Source organism: Coregonus clupeaformis, chromosome 1 (genome assembly GCF_020615455.1).
Source record: "Coregonus clupeaformis isolate EN_2021a chromosome 1, ASM2061545v1, whole genome shotgun sequence".
NCBI classification, from domain to species: domain Eukaryota; kingdom Metazoa; phylum Chordata; class Actinopteri; order Salmoniformes; family Salmonidae; genus Coregonus; species Coregonus clupeaformis.
In genome coordinates, this window is record NC_059192.1 from 36,753,790 (window position 1) to 36,775,878 (window position 22,089).

Here is a 22,089-nt window from a genome sequence, read left to right on the forward strand (position 1 = left end):
CCTAACCCCCTCTGCCCATTGGACATTTTCGATTATTAATTCTGCATCGGCTATCAGATCCTCTTAAAGTAACTGGCTCCTGCTACTACATAACTTAACCTCCGAACTGCATTCTCCCAACGCACACGCGCGTGCACACACGCACACGTGTCAGTGCATCACAGGCACAAGAAGTGATCCATAATGTTTGTTTAGTGTGGCTCTCATCCTTTCTCCTAACAGATCAGATGCAGTCCCTTAGGACTCGGTGTCTAAATGCACTTGAGATGCGCTGAAAGAAGAACATTGAAATAGTAAACAGAACTCGAAAGAAATAGATATAGGATGGATAAATGGATGTCAGAGAGAGAGATGTCTGACTAGATAGAGGCTTTTTCATAAGTATCCATTATTAGAGAGCCCTTTGAAGGTCCCAGTATCCCCAGCCACTCGTGAGTGTGTGTGTACATACGTGTGTGTGTGTGCGTACATGTGTGTGTTTCTATGTGTGTGTGTTTTTTTGTTCCAGGGTTAGCCGTCCGTTTGATCACTATGCAGCCTGACAGCACAAGGACGTTCAGTATGATAGCCCTGTAGGGCCCCAACCATCCTTGATAGCACTGACCTTCTATGCCAGCCCTATCATATAGAACACATAGATCACATGACATGGGACAGGAAGGAGATTGGGGGTTATACATGGTAAATTGAGAGAGAAGGAAGGGGTGGAGGGGAGGTGTGTGTGGATAGTAAAAGAAGGGGAACATTTCGCTGTTCCCCATAAGGAAAAAAGTGTATTTTAGGCTTAGGGGTTAGGTTTAGGGTTCCAGTTAGCGTAAGGTTTAGTTTTAGGGTTTGGGGTTAAGGTTAGGGTTAGGTTAAGGGTTAGGATTAGGATTAGAGGTTAATGTTTTTGAAAACAAACGTGTGCTTGTGTCTGTGTGCATGCGGGTGTATATGTAGACTTATATAATAGTCTGTGTGATATAATTTGTGTGTGTGCGTGCATGTGGGACGGAGGGAGGGATGGGTAGTACATGCTGTGTGTTTGTAGAGTGCATGTCATCAGCTCTGTACAGTTTGTGTTGCGTGTGCCTTTTTCATGGAAGAATTATATAAACCTTCTTTCAGTCATGCCTTGATTACTCGTGTAGTGTGTGTGTGCGTATGTGTGCGTGTGTGTGTGCGCATGACAGCGGAGGACCCTGCGTGGTACAGGGATTACGTGTGCTCAATTACACTTCTCCTGTCCACAGAACACTGCTATGATGTGTGATTGCATGTGTTCGAAAGCCCTGAACGGCTGTCACTATGACTTTGAGAATTCATCCGTGTACATACATTTTTAAGAGTTTGAATGCATGCGTGTTTTACAATTCTAATTTGTATGTGTTTGTGAATATGTTTGTGCTAGTTTGCACTTGTATGTGAGTGAGTATGGTACTGTTTGTTTGAACTTTGCCTCACAAAACTGACTGTTGCATACAGTATCCTAGGCACTTGTTGCCATCTTTCTTGGTCCAAATGAAACAAGAGCCTAAGACTGAGTTTTTAGCTTAGGCTTATGTCATACACTTGTATAAGAAATGTCCTCTTGAGATCTACCAAGATAATGCCTACACATTACAAAATCCTATGTGCTATTTTCCATTTCAATGCCTTATGTTACCATGTGACATTCAATACATTGTCACCTTTAAGTGAACTGTAGACCTATCTCTCTCCCAGGCTTCCACGTATCGACACACAGAGAATGTAACGGAGATCTCTCCAACACAGTGAGAGCAGCTAGATGTGAGAAATCCGTATTTCTTTACAAGGGGTCTGTTGTAAGGTCATGTAGCTTATGGTTTAAAATGGCCGGCTTAGGTGACGTACGTGCCAGATGGCTTGGTGATAGAATACGTAGCAATTGACCCATTTTCATCCTGCAACCTTTCCTTGGACCTCGGTTGGCATGTTGTTGGTACACAACCTATAGCCTATAGCTAAGCTACCATATCTAAATATGCAGCAAACATGCATTTCCATGATTGTGCTGTGTTTAAGCCTGGTTATATGATTTACACTGATGCTTTGACATGTGAAACAGACCAATATGTAACTGAACCTTGGCTATTATGTAGCCTATGTCCTCTCAATATGGCTCTAAACAACAGTAAAACAGGTGGGTAGTACAAGGGAGGTTTTAAAAGTGAAATGAAACGATGAGCAGCTCCCTTGGGCTTTTAAAGATGTTCTTAAAGCTCTTTAGCTAATGCAAATACGCCCTTCGTGCAGAGCCCTCTGTTTTTACTGGAGAGAAAATGTGTGTTTGTGCGCATGTTTGTGAGTGTGAGACCGTGTGTGTGTGTCACTGTGTATCCGTGTGTCTGTGTGTGTTTCCGTCGGCGCGCATCCTTGTGTGTTTGTGGTATCCGTGTGTATCCGGCTGCCCAGCGATATGACAGGGAGAGCACTTTACCCCCCCCGATCAATAAAAATAAGGCAGTTTATATAAGGCCAGAGCCCATAAAGCCATGCTCTCAGCCTGATGAAGAGACAGAGACACACCAGGTGCAAGGCTCCATATAGACCATGTCTGGGAGATGGACTTAAACAAACGTAAACTACATGACCAAAAGTATGTGGACACCTGCTCGTCGAACATCTCATTCCAAAATCATGGGCATTAACATGGAGTTGGTCCCCCCTTTTCTGCTATAACAGCCTCCACTCTTCTGGGAAGTCTTTCAACTAGATATAGGAAAATTGCTGCGGGGACTTGCTTCCATTCAGCCACAAGAGGATCAGTGAGGTCGGGCACTGATGTTGGGCGATTAGGCCTGGCTCGCAGTCGGCATTCCAATTCACCCCGAAGGTGTTCACTGAGGTTGAGGTCAGGGCTCTGTGCAGGCCAGTCAATTTCTTCCACACCGATCTCGACAAACCATTTCTGTATGGACCTCGCTTTGTGCACAGTGGCATTGTCATGCTGAAACAGGAAAGGGCCTTCCCCAAACTGTTACCACAAAGTTGGACGCACATAATCGTCTAGAATGTCATTGTGGCCCTCTGTAGCTCAGCTGGTAGAGCTGGTAGAGCACGGCGCTTGTAACGCCAAGGTAGTGGGTTCGATCCCCGGGACCACCCATACACAAAAATGTATGCACGCATGACTGTAAGTCGCTTTGGATAAAAGCGTCTGCTAAATGGCATATTATATTATTATTATTATTGTATGCTGTAGCGTTAAGATTTCCCTTCACTGGAACTAAGGGGCCTAGGCCAAACCATGAAAAACAGCCCCAGACCATTATTCCTCCTCCACCAAACTTTACAGTTGGCACTATGCATTCGGGCAGGTAGCGTTTTCCTGGCATCCGCCAAAACCAGATTAGTCCGTCGGACTGCTAGATGGTGAAGCGTGATTCATCACTCCAGAGTCCAGCCTATATCAAAATCTTTAATAATACCATATAAGTATCATGACATTAGCTTTTATAACCTTCAATCTGTTTTCTTTTTATATTTTGGACCAGAATGAGTCTCTCTCCACGACCTATTGTTCCTGCAGTGAGGATTCAACATCTTCATTGAATGTTTTCATAATTTATCTGCAGATAATCGCCATAAAACAGTAGTAGCCTACCAGTCTGGAAATGAGGGCGCCAAATGAACGGTCGTCAATCAAAGAACATTGAATAGCCTATGCGCCCCGACTCCGTGGCTGTCTATATAGGCCTATGAAACAAGCGAAATAATTGAATGTGGCACAATACATTTATTAAATGGATTTCATTTCATCGTTACCACCTACATTACATGGGGCATGCAAATTCACTCACAGGAGACAATGAAGAAGCATCATGCTCTCCCTCCTCCGTGAAAATAAATTTGACCGCAGCCAACCACAACGCTCAAAAATAACATAGGTACCGAGAGGCGGGACTGACAAACCAGCAGTGCTTCCCTGTCATCGTTCGCTTTGTGACTGACAGGCACCTATCCTATCATTAGATCGCTAGAAGACGCATATCGTTCGTTCTAGAGGGAGAAGGCTATACAGACTTTTCTGACTAGGGAATTGAAACTTTTAAGTGAAAAGAAGCCTAGTGAATGAAGTGAAAAAAGTAGCCATTGAGTCTGTTATCGGCGCTTATGGAAAACACTGCACACACACACACTCTCTCTCTCTCTCTGACACACACACACACAAACACACACACACACACACACACACACGTACACTCTCATTGACATACTAGTTTCTCAGAATTTCGATAGATTCTTCCCCCTTGCATGATTCATGTGTGTGTAATGCTTGCTTGAGCAATTCATTTAACCAAACCCCACACCTCCATCCTCCTTGGTGAGAGGGAATAAAGTGGTTGTGTGAACCCGTTGTTAAGGTTTCTCAGGACGTTGCTCCGTGTATGTTAACACCCTTGACTCATGCCAGGGTCATTACGGGCAAAATATAAAGTCATGCAAATGTCATAAAACTGTCTCCCTGAATTATACAGAGGCCTCCTGTAGCTAGACATGCTCCAGTGTACCTGGCTGTAGCTAGACATGTTCCTGTGTACCTGGCTGTAGCTAGACATGTTCCTGTGTACCTGGCTGTAGCTAGACATGCTCCAGTGTACCTGGCTGTAGCTAGACATGTTCCTGTGTACCTGGCTGTAGCTAGACATGCTCCTGTGTACCTGGCTGTAGCTAGACATGCTCCAGTGTACCTGGCTGTAGCTAGACATGTTCCAGTGTACCTGGCTGTAGCTAGACATGTTCCAGTGTACCTGGCTGTAGCTAGACATGTTCCAGTGTACCTGGCTGTAGCTAGACATGTTCCAGTGTACCTGGCTGTAGCTAGACATGTTCCAGTGTACCTGGCTGTAGCTAGACATGTTCCTGTGTACCTGGCTGTAGCTAGACATGTTCCAGTGTACCTGGTTGTAGCTAGACATGTTCCTGTGTACCTGGCTGTAGCTAGACATGTTCATGTGTACCTGGCTGTAGCTAGACATGTTCCTGTGTACCTGGCTGTAGCTAGACATGTTCCTGTGTACCTGGCTGTAGCTAGACATGTTCCAGTGTACCTGGCTGTAGCTAGACATGTTCCAGTGTACCTGGCTGAAGCTTGAGACAAGACACGTCTGAGTAATGGACTAGAATAGATAGTGTCTTATATTCTGTTTGTCTAATGTTGGTAAAACAATGGGTATTCTTACATTACATATTCTGACATTAAATGATGTATAGAGACTCAGTTGACTATAATGTGTGTGTACATGTGTGTTGTTCAAACCTGCTCTATGGCTTTGACGTGTGTGTGTGTGTGTGTACCTGTGTATCAGTGTGTCTTACACGCCTTGGCCTGTGAGTAAACACTGCCACAAAAAACTCCCATGTGTTTAATATAACTGGGCGTTAGGAAAGACCGCGGGGATAACAACAGTCATAATTAGTGAAGTTTTCTTTTGTTTCATGTTCACTTATGTCTCTGACTTTTCCCCAGGGTTTTCACTCTGCCTTGATAATGAGTGTGTGTATTGGTAGAGCTACTGTATCACATACCCACGCATTGTGTTCATGGCTTTTAATGCTCCATAAGATAATTAAGCTGAAATTGTTGTTTTTGTACCATTTCAGATGAGACATTTCCAGTGATTAAATAAAGAGGGAAAATATATTGTTATCTTCTTAATATAATGAACTCGCTCTGTCTCTGCCCCCCTCTCTCTCTCTGTCTCTCTTTCTCTGTCTCTCTTTCTCTGTCTCTCTGTCTCTCTCTGTGTGTGTGTTGCAATTGACCTTGCTTCTTTTGCAGGTGTATATATGTGAGGGATGAAATTGAATGTTTTTTTAATGTGTTTTTGTTAGGTATGACATTGTCCCAAAGGGGTTTGTAAATTCTAAATGATCTCAATCTCTCTTTCTCTCTAGGTGAAGATTGAGGGACACTGAAAAATAGAGTTGAGACACTCTGAATGGTTGGAGCTATACCAGAGAGGACTATTCCATAGTCATAATGCCTTTACACATTCCCCATCTCTGGAACCGACTCCACAGTGGAAGACTCATTATAACCTCCTTGTGAAGCTTCATAACCACCTTCATAAGCACTATCACCACTATCCAGCACCTCTCCTCTCCATCAGTCAAAGGAGGTAACATTTTGTGGAATTCCACAACTCTAGTTTCCTAATTGAACGCATTTCTCCAAAGTCACCACGCCACTAGAATACCCCACACGTCCATCACCCGTATGGGGACTAAAACCACTCCGTAACCCACACTGACTCCATTCTGAGCCCTGTATTGCCGCAATATAATTGTTTGGGTGTCGTAATCGGTGGCGGTGGATTGAGCCAAAATGGCTGGGAAGAGCAACCCGATCCCGGGCCCCCACCTCAACGGCTTCCCCATGCCCCACTACTCTTACTTCTTCCCCCACATGCTGGGGGGGCTCTCGCCCCCCACCCTACCTGGCTTGTCCCTCAGTGGCTACAGCACGCCATCGCCAGCCAGTAAGTACCCCTACTGTACGTCCTTAAAACCTTCTCTCTGCTGTTTCATTGGACTGTGTGGTGTATTGTTAGTGCTCGCTAAAGCACATGTGTTTTGGCTGCATTGTTGACCTGTTTACCTCAGAACATTAGCCTGTTTCTGGTATAGCCAACTCCTTTGTTACTGCCATGTCAACCATAGCAGAAACAGGCTGGCACTCAAGGTATCAGAGTATTGGCCTTTTGCAGTATTTTGAGTCTGAGCATTTAGGCCTAAACAGCCTACCACTAAAGTTATTGTAGAGACTGTTTGAAAGGTCCTGTATAAAGGATCAGAGTTTTACGTTGTGAGGCTCTGAGTGGTTCTGCTCCTCAGAAAAGGGTTTCTACATTAGCAGAGAAAATGTCTCTGTGTTGCTGTGCCATGATGTCTGATGAATGGCTGTCTCATCTGTAGGTTGATGGCGGGGAATGGAATGCTATAATTTCAGTGTTACCGGCCTCCTGCAGTTGTTGGCATATTTGCCTCAACAATTTAGCTTAGCTATGTATTGATTATTGAATGTTGGAGAGACAGGAATTCAACAGAGATGCTGAGAGTGTATTGTGTGTGCGGGTGAGGGAGCTTTCATCCTCTCCTGTTTAGATCCTAAGTGAAATACTGTCTGTGTGATGGTAAACCGAGCATAGCGCCACACACTGCCTACAACACTCACTGTCCTTAGTACTCAGGCCCTCACACACACACACACACACACACACACACACACTGAATACTACCTAGATCAAACAGGACAGGAGGACAGGGTAATCAACCTGACATCTCAAAATGGACACGCCTCTAAAGCCAATCTTATCTAGCCTATGTAAAATGACTACAGATTGCTATAGGAGATGTAGTCTCCACTCTCCGGCCAGCCAGGTGGTTTGGGGTCAGTGTATTAACTTTCCATCTGGTTGTATTAGCATGGTGTTCATTGGGATTAGCAAGAGGAGGAACTGTGAAAAGTAGTCAGTCATGTCCACTTCCCCATTATTTCTCATTTGAGTTGTATCTGTATCAATTTGAATAAGGAACATTCAGATGGTAGTGGTACATTGCATAGTGTGTGTGTGTGTGGGGGACTGCATTGTTGTATGCGGCGTGTGTGTAGTGTGTGTGTAGTGTGTGTCTTGTCAGGACTCGCTCCCAGTGTTTGGCGAGAGCGGTGGCGGGGTTCCTTCCCTTTCGCAGAACAAACATTTCCTGTCAGTAAACACTGGAGAGCCAGCCAGGGACGCTGACCACCGCTTCCTACCCACTCACTCATTCATTCATCCATTCATTCACTCACTCACTGACTCACTCACTAGGAAGAGTAGCTTCTGCTAAAGCTAATGGGGATCCAAATAAACACACACTAATGCGATGCAGTGTACAAACACTCACAGACGTACACTCTCTCTGACATAATAGTTCCCCAATTTTTTTTTGATTTTCCTTCTAGCATGAGTCATGTTTTTAATGATAACTTGAGCAATCCTTTTTACCAAATGTCACATATCCTTCATCCTTCCTCTGAAGGAGTGAGGTGGTTGTGCGTATCCGTTGTCAAGGGTTCTCATGCTGCTGTGCCTGACTCATAACGGGGTCATTACGGTCAAAATATGATGTCATAAACATTTCATAAAACTGTGTCCATGAATTATATCGAGGCCACCTGTAGCTAGACATGTTCCTGTGTACCTGGCTGTAGCTAGACATGTTCCTGTGTACCTGGCTGTAGCTAGACATGCTCCAGTGTACCTGGCTGTAGCTAGACATGTTCCTGTGTACCTGGCTGTAGCTAGACATGCTCCAGTGTACCTGGCTGTAGCTAGACATGTTCCAGTGTACCTGGCTGTAGCTAGACATGTTCCAGTGTACCTGGCTGTAGCTAGACATGTTCCTGTGTACCTGGCTGTAGCTAGACATGTTCCAGTGTACCTGGCTGTAGCTAGACATGTTCATGTGTACCTGGCTGTAGCTAGACATGTTCCTGTGTACCTGGCTGTAGCTAGACATGCTCCAGTGTACCTGGCTGTAGCTAGACATGTTCCAGTGTACCTGGCTGTAGCTAGACATGTTCCAGTGTACCTGGCTGTAGCTAGACATGTTCCAGTGTACCTGGCTGTAGCTAGACATGTTCCAGTGTACCTGGCTGTAGCTAGACATGTTCATGTGTACCTGGCTGTAGCTAGACATGCTCCAGTGTACCTGGCTGTAGCTAGACATGCTCCTGTGTACCTGGCTGTAGCTAGACATGCTCCAGTGTACCTGGCTGTAGCTAGACATGTTCCAGTGTACCTGGCTGTAGCTAGACATGTTCCAGTGTACCTGGCTGTAGCTAGACATGTTCCAGTGTACCTGGCTGTAGCTAGACATGTTCCTGTGTACCTGGCTGTAGCTAGACATGTTCATGTGTACCTGGCTGTAGCTAGACGTGTTCCAGTGTACCTGGCTGTAGCTAGACATGTTCCTGTGTACCTGGCTGTAGCTAGACATGTTCCAGTGTACCTGGCTGTAGCTAGACATGTTCCTGTGTACCTGGCTGTAGCTAGACATGTTCCAGTGTACCTGGCTGTAGCTAGACATGTTCCTGTGTACCTGGCTGTAGCTAGACATGTTCCTGTGTACCTGGCTGTAGCTAGACATGCTCCAGTGTACCTGGCTGTAGCTAGACATGCTCCTGTGTACCTGGCTGTAGTTAGACATGTTCCAGTGTACCTGGCTGTAGCTAGACATGTTCCAGTGTACCTGGCTGTAGCTAGACATGTTCCAGTGTACCTGGCTGTAGCTAGACATGTTCCTGTGTACCTGGCTGTAGCCAGAGACACGCATAAGGAATAGATAGTGTCTTATATTCTGTTTGTCTAATGTTGGTAAAACAATGGGTATTCTTACATTACATATAGTGTGTGTGCGCGCTTGCATGCTCAATGGCGTTGACTGTGTGTGTGTGTGTGTGTGTGTGTGTGTGTTTGCACATGTGTATCAGTGTGTCTTGCATGTTTTGGCCTGTGAGTAAACACTGCCACAGAAACCCCCCCATGTGTTTAATCAGGGACTAACAACAGTCAAAATTTGTCAAGTTTTCTTTTGGGTAAATCCATTTCAATTCAATCACTTTTTGACAGCACGCCTTTTGATTTGAACAAAATCGTCCAAACATATTTGCCCATTGTAGATGTGGTCAGAAAGTGACTTTTTGGACCTGAATGCCAAACCATTCAAGAGATGATAAAGGTGCTCAAAGTTGACCTATTTTGCATACCCAACCATACCATGAGACATCCATGTCTTCATCACTGGAAAAGATAAACGGTTGAGATTTATATAATTTAAAAGCTTACAAACAGGGTTGTCAAACTATTTTATAATTTCTTGAAAAAAAATACAATTGTCATTTTCTAATCTTAAACATACATTATCTAAAAACGCAGAAATTCAGTTTTATTTTTTATTCGCACATGTTTTAGTTTAGACCCTGTTTTAATAAAAATTGAAATTTCAACTTTCAAAGGGTACCACAAAGATGGTTGGAGGTCCACACATCAGAAGAAGTTTCTTGAATGGGAATATCTTCTGTTTTAAATTATACTGTCAATCCTCCATAGGAAAAACCTATTGAAATCATAGAAATATAGATAATGGAATCGACATGACCATTTAAGTTGTCATTCAATGGTGGGTGGCCCGGCGGCCATCTATGTGGTAGTAATTAAAGTTTACATTTCAATTTTTTTTTTACTCTGTGGTGTACCAGCTAAATTGCTGTGGTCTGAAGGAATAGATCCATTCTATAAATTATATTTACATTTTACATTTTACATTTAAGTCATTTAGTCAATGTCTTATCCAGAGCAACTTACAGGAGCAATTAGGGTTAAGTGCCTTGCTCAAGGGCACATCGACAGATTTTTCACCTAGTTGACTCAGGGATTAGAACCAGCGACCTTTCGGTTACTGGCACAACGCTCTTAACCACTAAGCTAAATGACACCCACCCTGTATTCAAGAGCATGTTGTGCCCGCCATCGGTTGAGAGACAACACAAAAACCTCAGATGTAATGTAGGGTCTAAACTACAACATATGTGAATATGAAAAAACATGGAGCTTATGCATCTTTAGATGATTGACGTTAAAGGTTAAATGTAAAAGTTGTATTAAAAAAATATATATTTCAAGAAATTATAAAAAGTTTTACAACCCTGTTTGTAAGCTTTTAAATGATATTAAACTCAACCTTTTTTATTTTCCAATGATGAAGACATGTCTCATTGTATGGTGGCATAAGCAAAATGGGTAAACTTTGAGCACCTTTATTATCTCCTGAACATTTTGGCATTCAGGTCCAAAAAGTCACTTTCTGACCACTTTTTCCATGGGCAAATATGTATAGAAAGTTTTATTTAAATCAAAAGGGATGCTGACAAAAAGGGATTGAATTCAAATGGATTTACCTTTTTGGTTTCATGTTCATTTATGTCTCTGACTTTCCGCCAGGGTTTTCACTCTGCCTTGATAATGAGTGTGCGTATTGGTAGAACTATCGCATGCTGTCCATTGCTTTTAAAGGACAGTTCCACCTAAATTAACATTTGGGTTGTTATTATGAACTATTTAGGGATGTCCTACACATTTTCAGTCTCATTTGATGATTTCATGTCTATTGACTGTGTAGTCCTGAGCAAAATGGGAGACAGCTGCTCTATGACATAGATGAGTAGGATCCCTGCCATGATGTCATTTTTAGCGACCTACAGTTGAAGTCGGAAGTTTACATACACCTTAGCCAAATACATTTAAACTACGTTTTTTACAATTCCTGACATTTAATCCTAGTAAAAATGTCCTGTCTTAGGTCAGTTAGGATCACCACTTTATTTTAAGAATGTGAAATGTCAGAATAATAGTAGAGAAAATTATTTATTTCAGCTTTTATTTCTTTCATCACATTCCCAGTGGGTCAGAAGTTTACATACACTCAATTAGTATTTGGTAGCATTGCCTTTAAATTGTTTAACTTGGGTCAAACATTTCGGGTAGCCTTCCCCAAGCTTCCCACAATAAGTTGGGTGAAGTTTGTCCCATTCATCCTGACAGAGCTGGTGTAACTGAGTCAGGTTTGTAGGCCTCCTTGCTCGCACACACTTTTTCAGTTCTGCCCACAAATGTTCTATAGGATTGAGGTCAGGGCTTTGTGATGGCCACTCCAATACCTTGACTTTGTTGTCCTTAAGCCATTTTGCCACAACTTTGGAAGTATGCTTGGGGTCATTGTCCATTTGGAAGACCTATTTGCAACCAAGCTTTAACTTCCTGACTGATGTCTTGAGATGTTGCTTCAATATATCCACATAAGTTTCCTTCCACATGATGCCATCTATTTTGTGAAGTGCACCAGTCCCTCCTGCAGCAAAGCCACCCCCACAGCATGATGCTGCCACCCCTGTGCTTCACGGTTGGGATGGTGTTTTTCGGCTTGCAAGCTGCCCCCTTTTTCCTCCAAACATAACGAAGGTTCTATTTTTGTTTCATCAGACCAGAGGACATTTCTCCAAAAAGTACGCTCTTTGTCCCTATGTGCAGTTGCAAACCGTAGTCTGGCTTTTTTATGGCGGTTTTTGAGCAGTGGCTTCTTCCTTGCTGAGCGGCCTTTCAGGTTATGTCGATATAGGACTCATTTTACTGTGAATATAGATACTTTTGTACCTGTTTCCTCCAGCATCTTCACAAGGTCCTTTGCTGTTGTTCTGGGATTGATTTGCACTTTTCGCACCAAAGTATGTTCATCTCTAGGAGACAGAACGCGTCTCCTTCCTGAGCGGTATGATGGCTGCGTGGTCCCATGGTGTTTATAGTTGCGTATTATTGTTTGTAAAGATGAACGTGGTACCTTCAGGCATTTGGAAATTGCTCCCAAGGATGAACCAGACTTGTGGAGGTCTACAATTTTTTTTCTGAGGTCTTGGCTGATTTCTTTTGATTTTCACATGATGTCAAGCAAAGAGGCACTGAGTTTGAAGGTAGGCCTTGAAATACATCCACAGGTACACCTCCAATTGACTCAAATGATGTCAATTAGCCTGTCAGAAGCTTCTAAAGCCATGACATCATTTTCTGGAATTTTCCAAGCTGTTTAAAGGCACAGTCAACTTAGTGTATGTAAACTTCTGACCCACTGGAATTGTGATACAGTGAATTATAAGTGAAATAATCTGTCTGTAAACAATTGTTGTAAAAATTACTTGTGTCATGCACAAAGTAGATGTCCTAACCGACTTGCCAAAACTTTAGTTTGTTAACAAGAAATTTGAGGAGTGGTTGAAAAACGAGTTTTAATGACTCCAACCTAAGTGAATGTGAACTTCCGACTTCAACTGTATATAACATGTCTGTATTTTTCTGATCATATACGAACTCCCTGGTATATGTTGCTCTGGTTGTCTTCTCCTAATAACATCTGTAAATATTTTAAATACAGGCTCAAAAACCTATAGAATTACATTTATAGTCAGCTTACGCTAATATTTTTCTGTTGTTCAAGGCTCAAACTCCCATGATTCCAGTTGGCAAAACCACTCCCACCACCAGAGACTATAGAGAAAGCGAGACATTTCATTGGCTCCTTTTTTCTGGTTCAAATACAGTCAATGAACTAAGCAGACCAGACCCAGCTGCTATATCATTGTTGCCTATGGGAGAGCCACCCCTTAAGCAGACCAGAACCTTTTTTTTTTTTTTTTATGGTAATCTACCATCTTTGCCACCACCACCAACGGAGTTCTAGCTTCGGGAGCCATTGCACCCTTTCAAAATTGCCTAGATTTTCATAGTGATGTACTTGTAAACTTTTTTATTAGTTCTAATAGTGTTGTTTGGACTAATACTGTCCTTGTGCTATACCGGAGGATACGGCACACGCACAGAGATCCCCCCTCTTCTCTTTCCCTTTACTCATTATCTCTCTCCGTCTCTCTCTCTCTTTCTCACCATCACTGTCTTTCCCTGACACACACACACAACCACTCGCACGAAACACACAGTTAAGCCCCGGCCACTCAATTCATTCTGCAACAAAAAAAGTGGGAAAGAGAGAGAAAGTTTGTTTGGAGCTTAAGAATATGGGGATTTACAGAATGTCAGATTGTTGGAGAAAGTCCAATCCTTTTTGGGGGTTTATGGATTTCAACGCTGCAGTGTTCCAAATGTAGGCTGTAACACACAGAACTGGACGTTTTAGGGAAGCGATTTGTCTCTCTCGGGCTTCATAATTCTATTGCAGATCTGTGGGCAGAAATGTAGTGGACATTCTGTTAGTCCTAGCAATAGCACTGGCATCGACACAGCGCATGGCTGCCAAGTAATTTGTTTGTGTGTAGAGCATATTTTTCACTTATGAAACTTTTTTCCCTTAGCAACATGGTGTATCGTGGACTCCCCAGCCACAGGGTGTTTTGGGATTGGCAGGACGATTTAGGATCATTTATAAAATAAATGGCCTACTTCATTAGAGGATGACATAGCCAAATTATCATCAATTTCAACTGCCACCCTAATTTCTCTTTACTTTGCCAGCATTGATTCCAACATGGTTGCACACAAAACACATGACCAACTGGGTTGAGTGAAATATTATATGATCATTCAACTGTCATTTCACTATTTTCAGATGGATTATACTCACACGTTCTGACTCGCACCCTAGTAGACCTGGGTTCAAATGCTGTTTGAAATCATTTTAAATACTTTATCTGTGCTTGATTGAGCTTTCCTGGCTTAATGGACCAATAGAGTAGTCCCAAAACTGCAAACCCAGCCCATCTGGCACTTCAGGCAGGCTAGAGCAAACACTCAAAGTATTTCAATGATTTCAAATACTAGTTGAACCCAGGTCTGCCCCCTAGAGAGCCCAGCCAGTCCAGTCAGTCAGTGTTCCAGGTGCTTTTGCCTGAGTGGCCAGAGAGCAGTCACCTGGTTCAGACATAGCTGTTCTCTAGTTCAGCCCCTGCAGGCCAATTATTGGGGCCAAACAGAGCAGAAGGGTTAATCCATCCATTCTCGGCTAACACACAGCCCAGCCCAGCGCGGAGTAACCTTACCTAACCTCCAGAGGTGTCTTTACCTCCATTATCGGAAAATTGTTGGCGAAGGCAACCAACCCTGGAACTAGTCCCTAACCTAATCCATCCTTTCTTTCAGTAGGCAGCTCATTTAGCGTTTAGCATTTATGCTGCTAGGGAATGGGAAACTAGGCTAGCGGCTAGGCTACCTGTCACTCCTGGCTAATGTTTTGATGTTGGTATTATCATGAAGCTAGGCTAGGCAAGGCAACTGGGTCAACGATAATTTCTGGCTATTGTATTGATGTTGTTATTAGCATGAAGCTAGCCACGCTAGATGACAGGTTTATAAGCTAGTTAGCTGAACATTGTTACATCAGATGTAGCATGTAGGCAAACCATAGTGGCTCTAGTATTACTGGGAAACTGGTTACATCATTCCTGGCTACTGATGTTGTTATTATACCCTTATGGTGTAGTTGGCTGTATTGTTTTCTCCCCCATAGAACTCACTGTTTCGGTCTATACTCCAGTCATTGCTTGGTGGGGAAATCCAACCCTGGCCGGGCCAGTGTGTGCTGTAGATTTTGACTTTACGAGCGGCAAATTGGCATGTATTAAGCCTTTCAGAGGGGTGGGGGAATATGAAATTAGATTTTCAGAGGCCGGAAACATTAGGAGCCCTGTTCAGTTTGTGTGTGTGTGTGTGTGTGTGTGTGTGTGTGTGTGTGTGTGTGTGTCAATGTTGGCGACCTCAATAGTGTTTTAAACTGTACAAGATGGAATGTCCTGATGTGAGTAAATATGGATATGGTTGTGTGTGTGTGTGTGTGTGTGTGTGTGTGTGTGTGTGCGGCGGCCTGGTCAAACAGGTGGTGTGTCTGTCTGCGCTGGTGGTCCGCGGCACTCTGGGGACATCCCAGGGACAAGCCAGGATGCCATGTGGGTGGGCGGGGGCGCAAGCCAAAGAGGAAACTTTTGGGTTCTCTCTCTCCTTCCATTGCTGAGGGCTGAAGCAGCCAGTCACTTTTTAGTTTGTAGGTAAACTGAAAGTGGACAAACAAACAGCAGATGATAGTTTACTAGTCGGACCATATATACGCTGAAGGGAAGCCACAGTTGCAGGCTGGAATGGACAGGTTAACTCCAGATTTGGGCCTTGCACTGCACGCACGCACACACACACACACACACACACACACAGACACACACGCGCGCGCTGTTTGTGCTGTAGGGATAAAGATAACGTTGAGTAGCCTACCACTTGTGAACCACACCACACCCATTCATTTGCCACCTACTTCAACACAGGTCACACACACAATGTACCCCCAATGTAAAGCCCAAGTGTGTGACTTTGGAACCACATTGAATGTTATCTCAGGCCATATCACCCATCAGTATAGATCAATCCTGCCTATATGAGTATAGAAGGCAATCAACACAGTAGCATTGAGGTACACACACACAGAGCGAGAACCTCTCAGGAGATCAGGTCATTATTGGAAAATGGAAACTCATTTGAGCACTGCTCATGCTATGATTTAGAGGATGCATGCTTATTAAGCACGGCATGTAAAACACATTTCTCCCCAAGCCGGCTCTCCCTCATTTAGTCATTTAGCCCTAATGACTGATTAACGGTTGGTAATTAACTGCAGAGTCGAAAAGAGCATCAACTATGCTGTGATACTTTTCATTTGTACAGTAAATACCCTCAGAAAAACTTTTGGCATCATCAACTATGCTGTGATACTTTTCATTTGTACAGTAAATACCCTCAGAAAAACTTTTGGTTTTGCATTCACTCTATCTTTCATTGAACGAGGGCTGAAGTTGTGCATGTCAAATGTAGAGTACCAGTCCAAAGTTTGGACACACCTACTCATTCATTTTACATTTTTACATTTTAGTCATTTAGCAGACGCTCTTATTCAGAGCGACTTACAGTTAGTGAGTGCATACATTTTTCATACTGGCCCCCCGTGGGAATCGAACCCACAACCCTGGTGTTGCAAGCGCCATGCTCTACCAACTAGACCGCTACCCAGAGAATGGGACAGCTGTGGTCTGGTAATGTCATTCAAGGGTTTTTCTGTATTTTTACTATTTTCTACATTGTACAGAAGATAGCCCTATTTGGTAAAATACCAAGTCTATATTATGGCAAGAACCGCTCAAATAAGCAAAGAGAAATGACAGTCCATCATTACTTTTAAGACAAGAAGGTCAGTCAATATGGAACATTTCAAGAACTTTGAAAGTTTCTTCAAGTGCAGTCGCAAAAACCATCAAGCGCTATGATGAAACTGGCTCTCACGAGGACCGCCACAGGAATGGAAGACCCCCAGAGTTTCCTCTGCTGCAGAGGATAAGTTCATTAGAGTTACCAGCCTCAGAAATTGCAGACCAAATAAATGCTTCACAGAGTTCAAGTAACAGACACATCTCAACATCAACTGTTCAGAGGGGACTGTGTGAATCAGGCCTTCATGGTCGAATTGCTGCAAAGAAACCACTATTAAAGGACACCAATAAGAAGAAGAGACCTGCTTGGGCCAAGAAACACGAGCAATGGACATTAGACCGGTGGAAATTTGTCCTGTGTTCTGGAGTCCAAATTTGAGATTTTTGGTTCAAACCACTGTGTCTGTGAGATGCGATGTGGGTGAACGGATGATCTCTGCATGTGTATTTCCCACCGTGAAGCATGGAGAAGGTGGTGTTATGGTGTGGAGGTGCTTTGCTGGTGACACTGTCTGTGATTTATTTAGAATTCAAGGCACACTTAACCAGCATGACTAACACAGCATTCTGCAGCGATACGCCATCCCATCTGGTTTGGGTGGGACTATCATTTGTTTTTCAACAGGACAATGACCCAACACCCCTCCAGGCTGTGTAAGGGCCATCTTACCAAGAAGGAGAGAGAAGGAGTGCTGCATCAGATGACCTGGTCTCCCCCGACCTTAACCGAATTGAGATGGTTTGGGATGAGTCGGACGGCAGAGTGAAGGAAAAGCAGCCAACAAGTGCTCAGCATATGTGGGAACTCCTTCAAGACTGTTGGAAAAGCAGATGCTGCTGGTTGAGAGAATGCCAAGAGTGTGCAAAGCTGTCATCAAAGCAAAGGGTGGCTATTTGAAGAATCTCAAATATAAAATATATTTTGATTTGTTTAACACTTTTTTGGTTACTACATGATTCCATATGTGTTATTTCATAGTTTTGATGTCTTCACTATTATTCTACAATGTAAAAAATAGTACAAATAAAGAAAAACCATTGAATGTGTAGGTGTGTCCAAACTTTTGACTGTTACTGTATGTCGGTCATGTTTCAACTATGAAAATGTTATACCCTAAATGTATGTTCTATTGCAACAATATGGCTCCGAGATGCCAGTTGTCACAACGAGGCCACCAGTCTGATGCGTTTCTGTCTGGTCATCAGATCCCAGACCAGTGTAAGCTCTGCTAATGTCATCTGAGCAGTTAGCCCTGGAGCCTAGCTGGCATGATTGCCACTACGACAGCTCCAAGGTGACTCTGCTCTGGGTGTGTGTGGTGTGAGTTCTTTATCAGGAGGCTGGGGACATCCCCTCCGGACACCACACAGAGGGGAGGGAGGGAGAGAGAGAGTGGATAGGGGGATGAAGAGAGAGGGAGAGATGACAGAGAGCAAAAGAGGGTGAGAGAAAGGCTGGAAGAGAGAGCGAGAGAGATGGAAAGAGAGAGGGAGAAAGATGGAGAGATGGAGAGCGAACCAGACAAGGCCCCCTGTGCAGAGGCAGCAGAAGCGGGCGCCTGGGGCGTGCACACACAGGCTTTGGCAGGGGCAGTATTGTTGGTGAGAGCTGCCAACCACCAGCAGCTAAGCCAACAGTGCTCCCACAAGAGAGGCCGCAGCCCTCGGTGCCTTTCCCTCTCTCCCTCCCTCTCTCCCTCCTTTTTATCCTCCCTCCCCCCACATCAGCCTGATAGTGCTATCATTATTCCACTTAATTACTAATTTCACATTATTTCCATTTGCTTTGAGGGAACCAGGGGCCAAAACATTTTCTTGTCCCGAATACTTGAACCTAGCTGAAGCATTGTTCCGCATCCATTGGCTTGGCAAGTGTCGCCATCCCTCTCTCTTCCTCTCTCTCCCTCTCTCTCTCTCCCTCTCTCTCCCTCTTCTCCCTCTCCCTCTCTCTCTCCCTCTCTTCTCTCTCTCTCTCTCTCTCTCTCTCTCTCCCTCTCTTCTCCCTCTCTCCCTCTTCTCCCTCTCCCTCTCTCTCCCTCTCCCTCTCTCTCTCTCTCTCTCTCTCTCTCTCTCTCTCTCTCTCTCTCTCTCTCTCTCCCCTCCTCTCTCTCTCCCTCTCTTCTCCCTCTCTCTCCCTCTCTCTCCCCCTCTCTCCCCCTCTTCTCCCTCTCTCCCTCTCTCTCCCCCTCTTCTCCCTCTCTCCCCCTCTTCTCCCTCTTTTCCCCCTCTCTCTCCCTCTCTTCTCCCTCTCTCTACCTCTCTCCCTCTCTCTTCCTCTCTTCTCCCTCTCTCTCCCTCTTCTCCCTCTCCCTCTCCCTCTCTCTCTCTCTCTCTCTCTCTCTCTCTCTCTCTCTCTCTCTCTCTCTCCCTCTCTCTCTCTCCCTCTTCTCCCTCTCCCTCTCTCTCTCTCTCTCCCTCTCCCTCTCTCTCTCTCCCCCCCTCTCTCTCTCTCTCTCTCTCTCTCTCTCTCTCTCTCTCTCTTTCTTTTCTGTAGGTATTTTTTTTGCAGCCGCTTATGCAAATGAGGAACCTCCTTTTCAAAGAGCTGTCTTCTGATAATCCGGTGGATGGCTCCATTTTCTGAGCCCCACACACATTGATATACACACATACAGACACACTCACTGACACTGACACACACACACACTCAGTAAATGTAGGGCTAGTTGGACCATAACAACTTCAAAAACACCATCCTGCCGCTAGCAGCTATGCGGCAGACTAGTAAACAGAAATCTAAATCTCCCCTCTGATGTTGCAGGAACTCAACTCTCTTTATTTAAGCTTTCTTCAAAGAGAGTGTGTGAGTCAATACAAGGGTAAAGAGATACAACTCACACACACATACACTCTCGACACCCCCTTTGATGTTCTATGTAGGGTTGGGCGGTATCCAGATTTTCATATTGTCATACGGCCCTTCTCTCATCCCGGGATTTGCTAACGAGCAAATGAAAATAAACGAATTGCAAAGACAGGTAATATAGCTCATAAAGTTATACATATATAGGTAGGAGCTACTGAATGTCATTTTCGGTGAGTTTGGAAATGTACAAGCGAATGTGAACGAGAGACATTGTGCAAATGAACAAAATGTTGACGCATGCTTGTCTGAAGGAAGAACAGTACTGGAGTCTGGAGCAGCATGTGTACACACACTGTCTGTGTGGAGTCGCAAGGGGAACGGGCCTGCCTGCTCTGCTCGGAGAAGAAGGGGGAGGAGTAGACAGTCGAGAACGGAGAGGGGAAAAAACGCAAGGAAATCAAGATAGCAGTGGCCAATGTTCCCTCAAATGATTTGGGCCACTGAGCAAATTTGTGAGCGGAAACTTGAACGTTGTGAGTATTTTGTGCAACTTCCGGCATGCGTTTACAGTAAACATTGAAGCTGTACCCTTACAGTTTTAGACAGTAGCCAATAGGCTATTGTGGCTATTTGAGCATAATGTAGGCCTACCAACAAAACCAATGGAAATAGTTTTTTATTTCTATGATATAGCTTACAGTAGCATAGATGTGGTGTTCAATGCAGGCCTACATTGCATGAGACTTTTAAAAACGTTTTTACATTATAAAGCACTTGATATTATTGTATTGTGTTGTATGATGCAAGAAACCACTTTACAAAATACAATTAATTATTATTACCATACAGAGAATTAGACAATATAGGCTACCCCTCTGCCTATTGGCTTATTTACATATTCAAGCCTGTCTCAAAATACAACACTGTCCCTTTAATTAAGACGTAAGCTTTTTACCTGACTGGCTTTTCAAAGACAGCTTGAAATGTAGCCTACACATTTTGTGCTTTTGTAGGAAGCAGTAACTCCCCATTGCTGAACTATACTTATCTATAACTGGGCTAATAACTCGCTAACTAGCGGGTGATTGAAAGACCGCTCGTGGGCAACCCCCGCCAATAGAATTTTACTCCGTTGAGCTCTGGCTTCAACAAACTAACTGGGCGAACTCAGTGAAGTTCAATCTCTTGCGTCTCTGCTCGGCATTGGCGTTTCTTCTGCGCTGCAGTCCTGGAGGAGGTGTGCGGCAGCTTAGAGGGAACATTGGCAGTGGCAGCTGTACAGATAACTCATCCAAAGGGCTTTGACTTCTCAAACACGGCAGAAAGATAACACAATATGATGCCCCATCATCTTATTAAATGAGCCACTTACTTATACTGACCAAAAATATAAACACAACATGCAAGAATTTCAAAGTCATATAAGGAAATCAGTCAATTGAAATAAATGAATTAGGCCCTAATCTATGGATTTCACATGAATGGGAATACAGATATGTATCTATTGGTCACAAATACCTTTAAAATGCCTTGTCACGGTATCTCTGTGCATTCAAATTGCCATGGATAAAATGCTATCGTGTTCGTTGTCCGTAGCTTATGCCTGCCCATACCATAACCCCACCGCCACCATGGGGCACTCTGTTCTCAACGTTGACATCAGCAAACCACTTGCCCACACAACGTCATACACCTGGTCTGTGGTTGTGAGGCCGGTTGGACGTATTACCAAATTCTCTAAAACGACATTGGAGGCGGCTTATGGTAGAGAATTGAACACTCCATTTTCTGGCAACAGCTGTGGTGGACATTCCTGCAGTCAGCATTCCAATTGCACGCTCCTTCAAAACTTGAGACATCTGTGGCATTGTGTTGTGTGACAAAACTGCACATCTTAGAGTGGCCTTTAATTGTCCCCAGCACAAGGTGCACCTGTGTAATGATCATGCTGTTTAATCAGCTTCTTGATATGCAACACCTGTCAGGTGGATGGATTATATTGGAAAATGATAAATGCTCACTAACAGGGATGTAAACAAATTAGTGCACAAAATGAGAGAAATAAGCTTTTTGTGCGTATGTAACATTTCTGGGATCTTTTATTTCAGCTCATGAAACATGGGACCAACAATTTACATGTTGCGTTTATATTTTTGTTCAGTGTAGATAACTAGCAAGTTAAACAGAATTTCTGCATTTTTCTGGCAGGAAAAAAATATCTAGTTTTGTAAAGGCAAATCTAAAATGCTTCTTATTGTAATTTCTGTTCGGCATCAGACTAATTTAGTGGTTCAGTTGCACTTCTCCACTCGGATGAGAATTCACAAACAGGCCTTCTATCAGCAGACAGCAACCTGACTGATGTGTCGCTACTTTTCTCTGGCACTTTTCTCGGTATAGCCAGCCTACATTTCTCTGATAAAATGCTAGGTTAACTTTAAGAAAAACATTAGGAAATGTTGCTGGCTACATTCTTTCTGTG

General features: G+C 43.7%; 1 protein-coding gene across 3 annotated transcripts in view; it reads left to right on the top strand.

Annotated features, from left to right (window-relative positions):
* The window catches only part of raraa (retinoic acid receptor, alpha a), a 219,224-nt gene that overhangs the window by 80,091 nt on the left and 117,044 nt on the right, over positions 1–22,089 (top strand). For 2 of the 3 annotated variants that reach the window (XM_041878252.2, XM_041878267.2), the window contains exon 2: positions 5,905–6,488. In XM_041878252.2, coding sequence (XP_041734186.1) covers positions 6,335–6,488 — 154 coding nt within the window. In that variant the 5' untranslated portion in view covers positions 5,905–6,334. Of the gene's footprint in view, positions 1–5,904; positions 6,504–22,089 lie in introns of all 3 variants that reach the window. The other variant, XM_041878242.2, reaches the window with a different exon arrangement.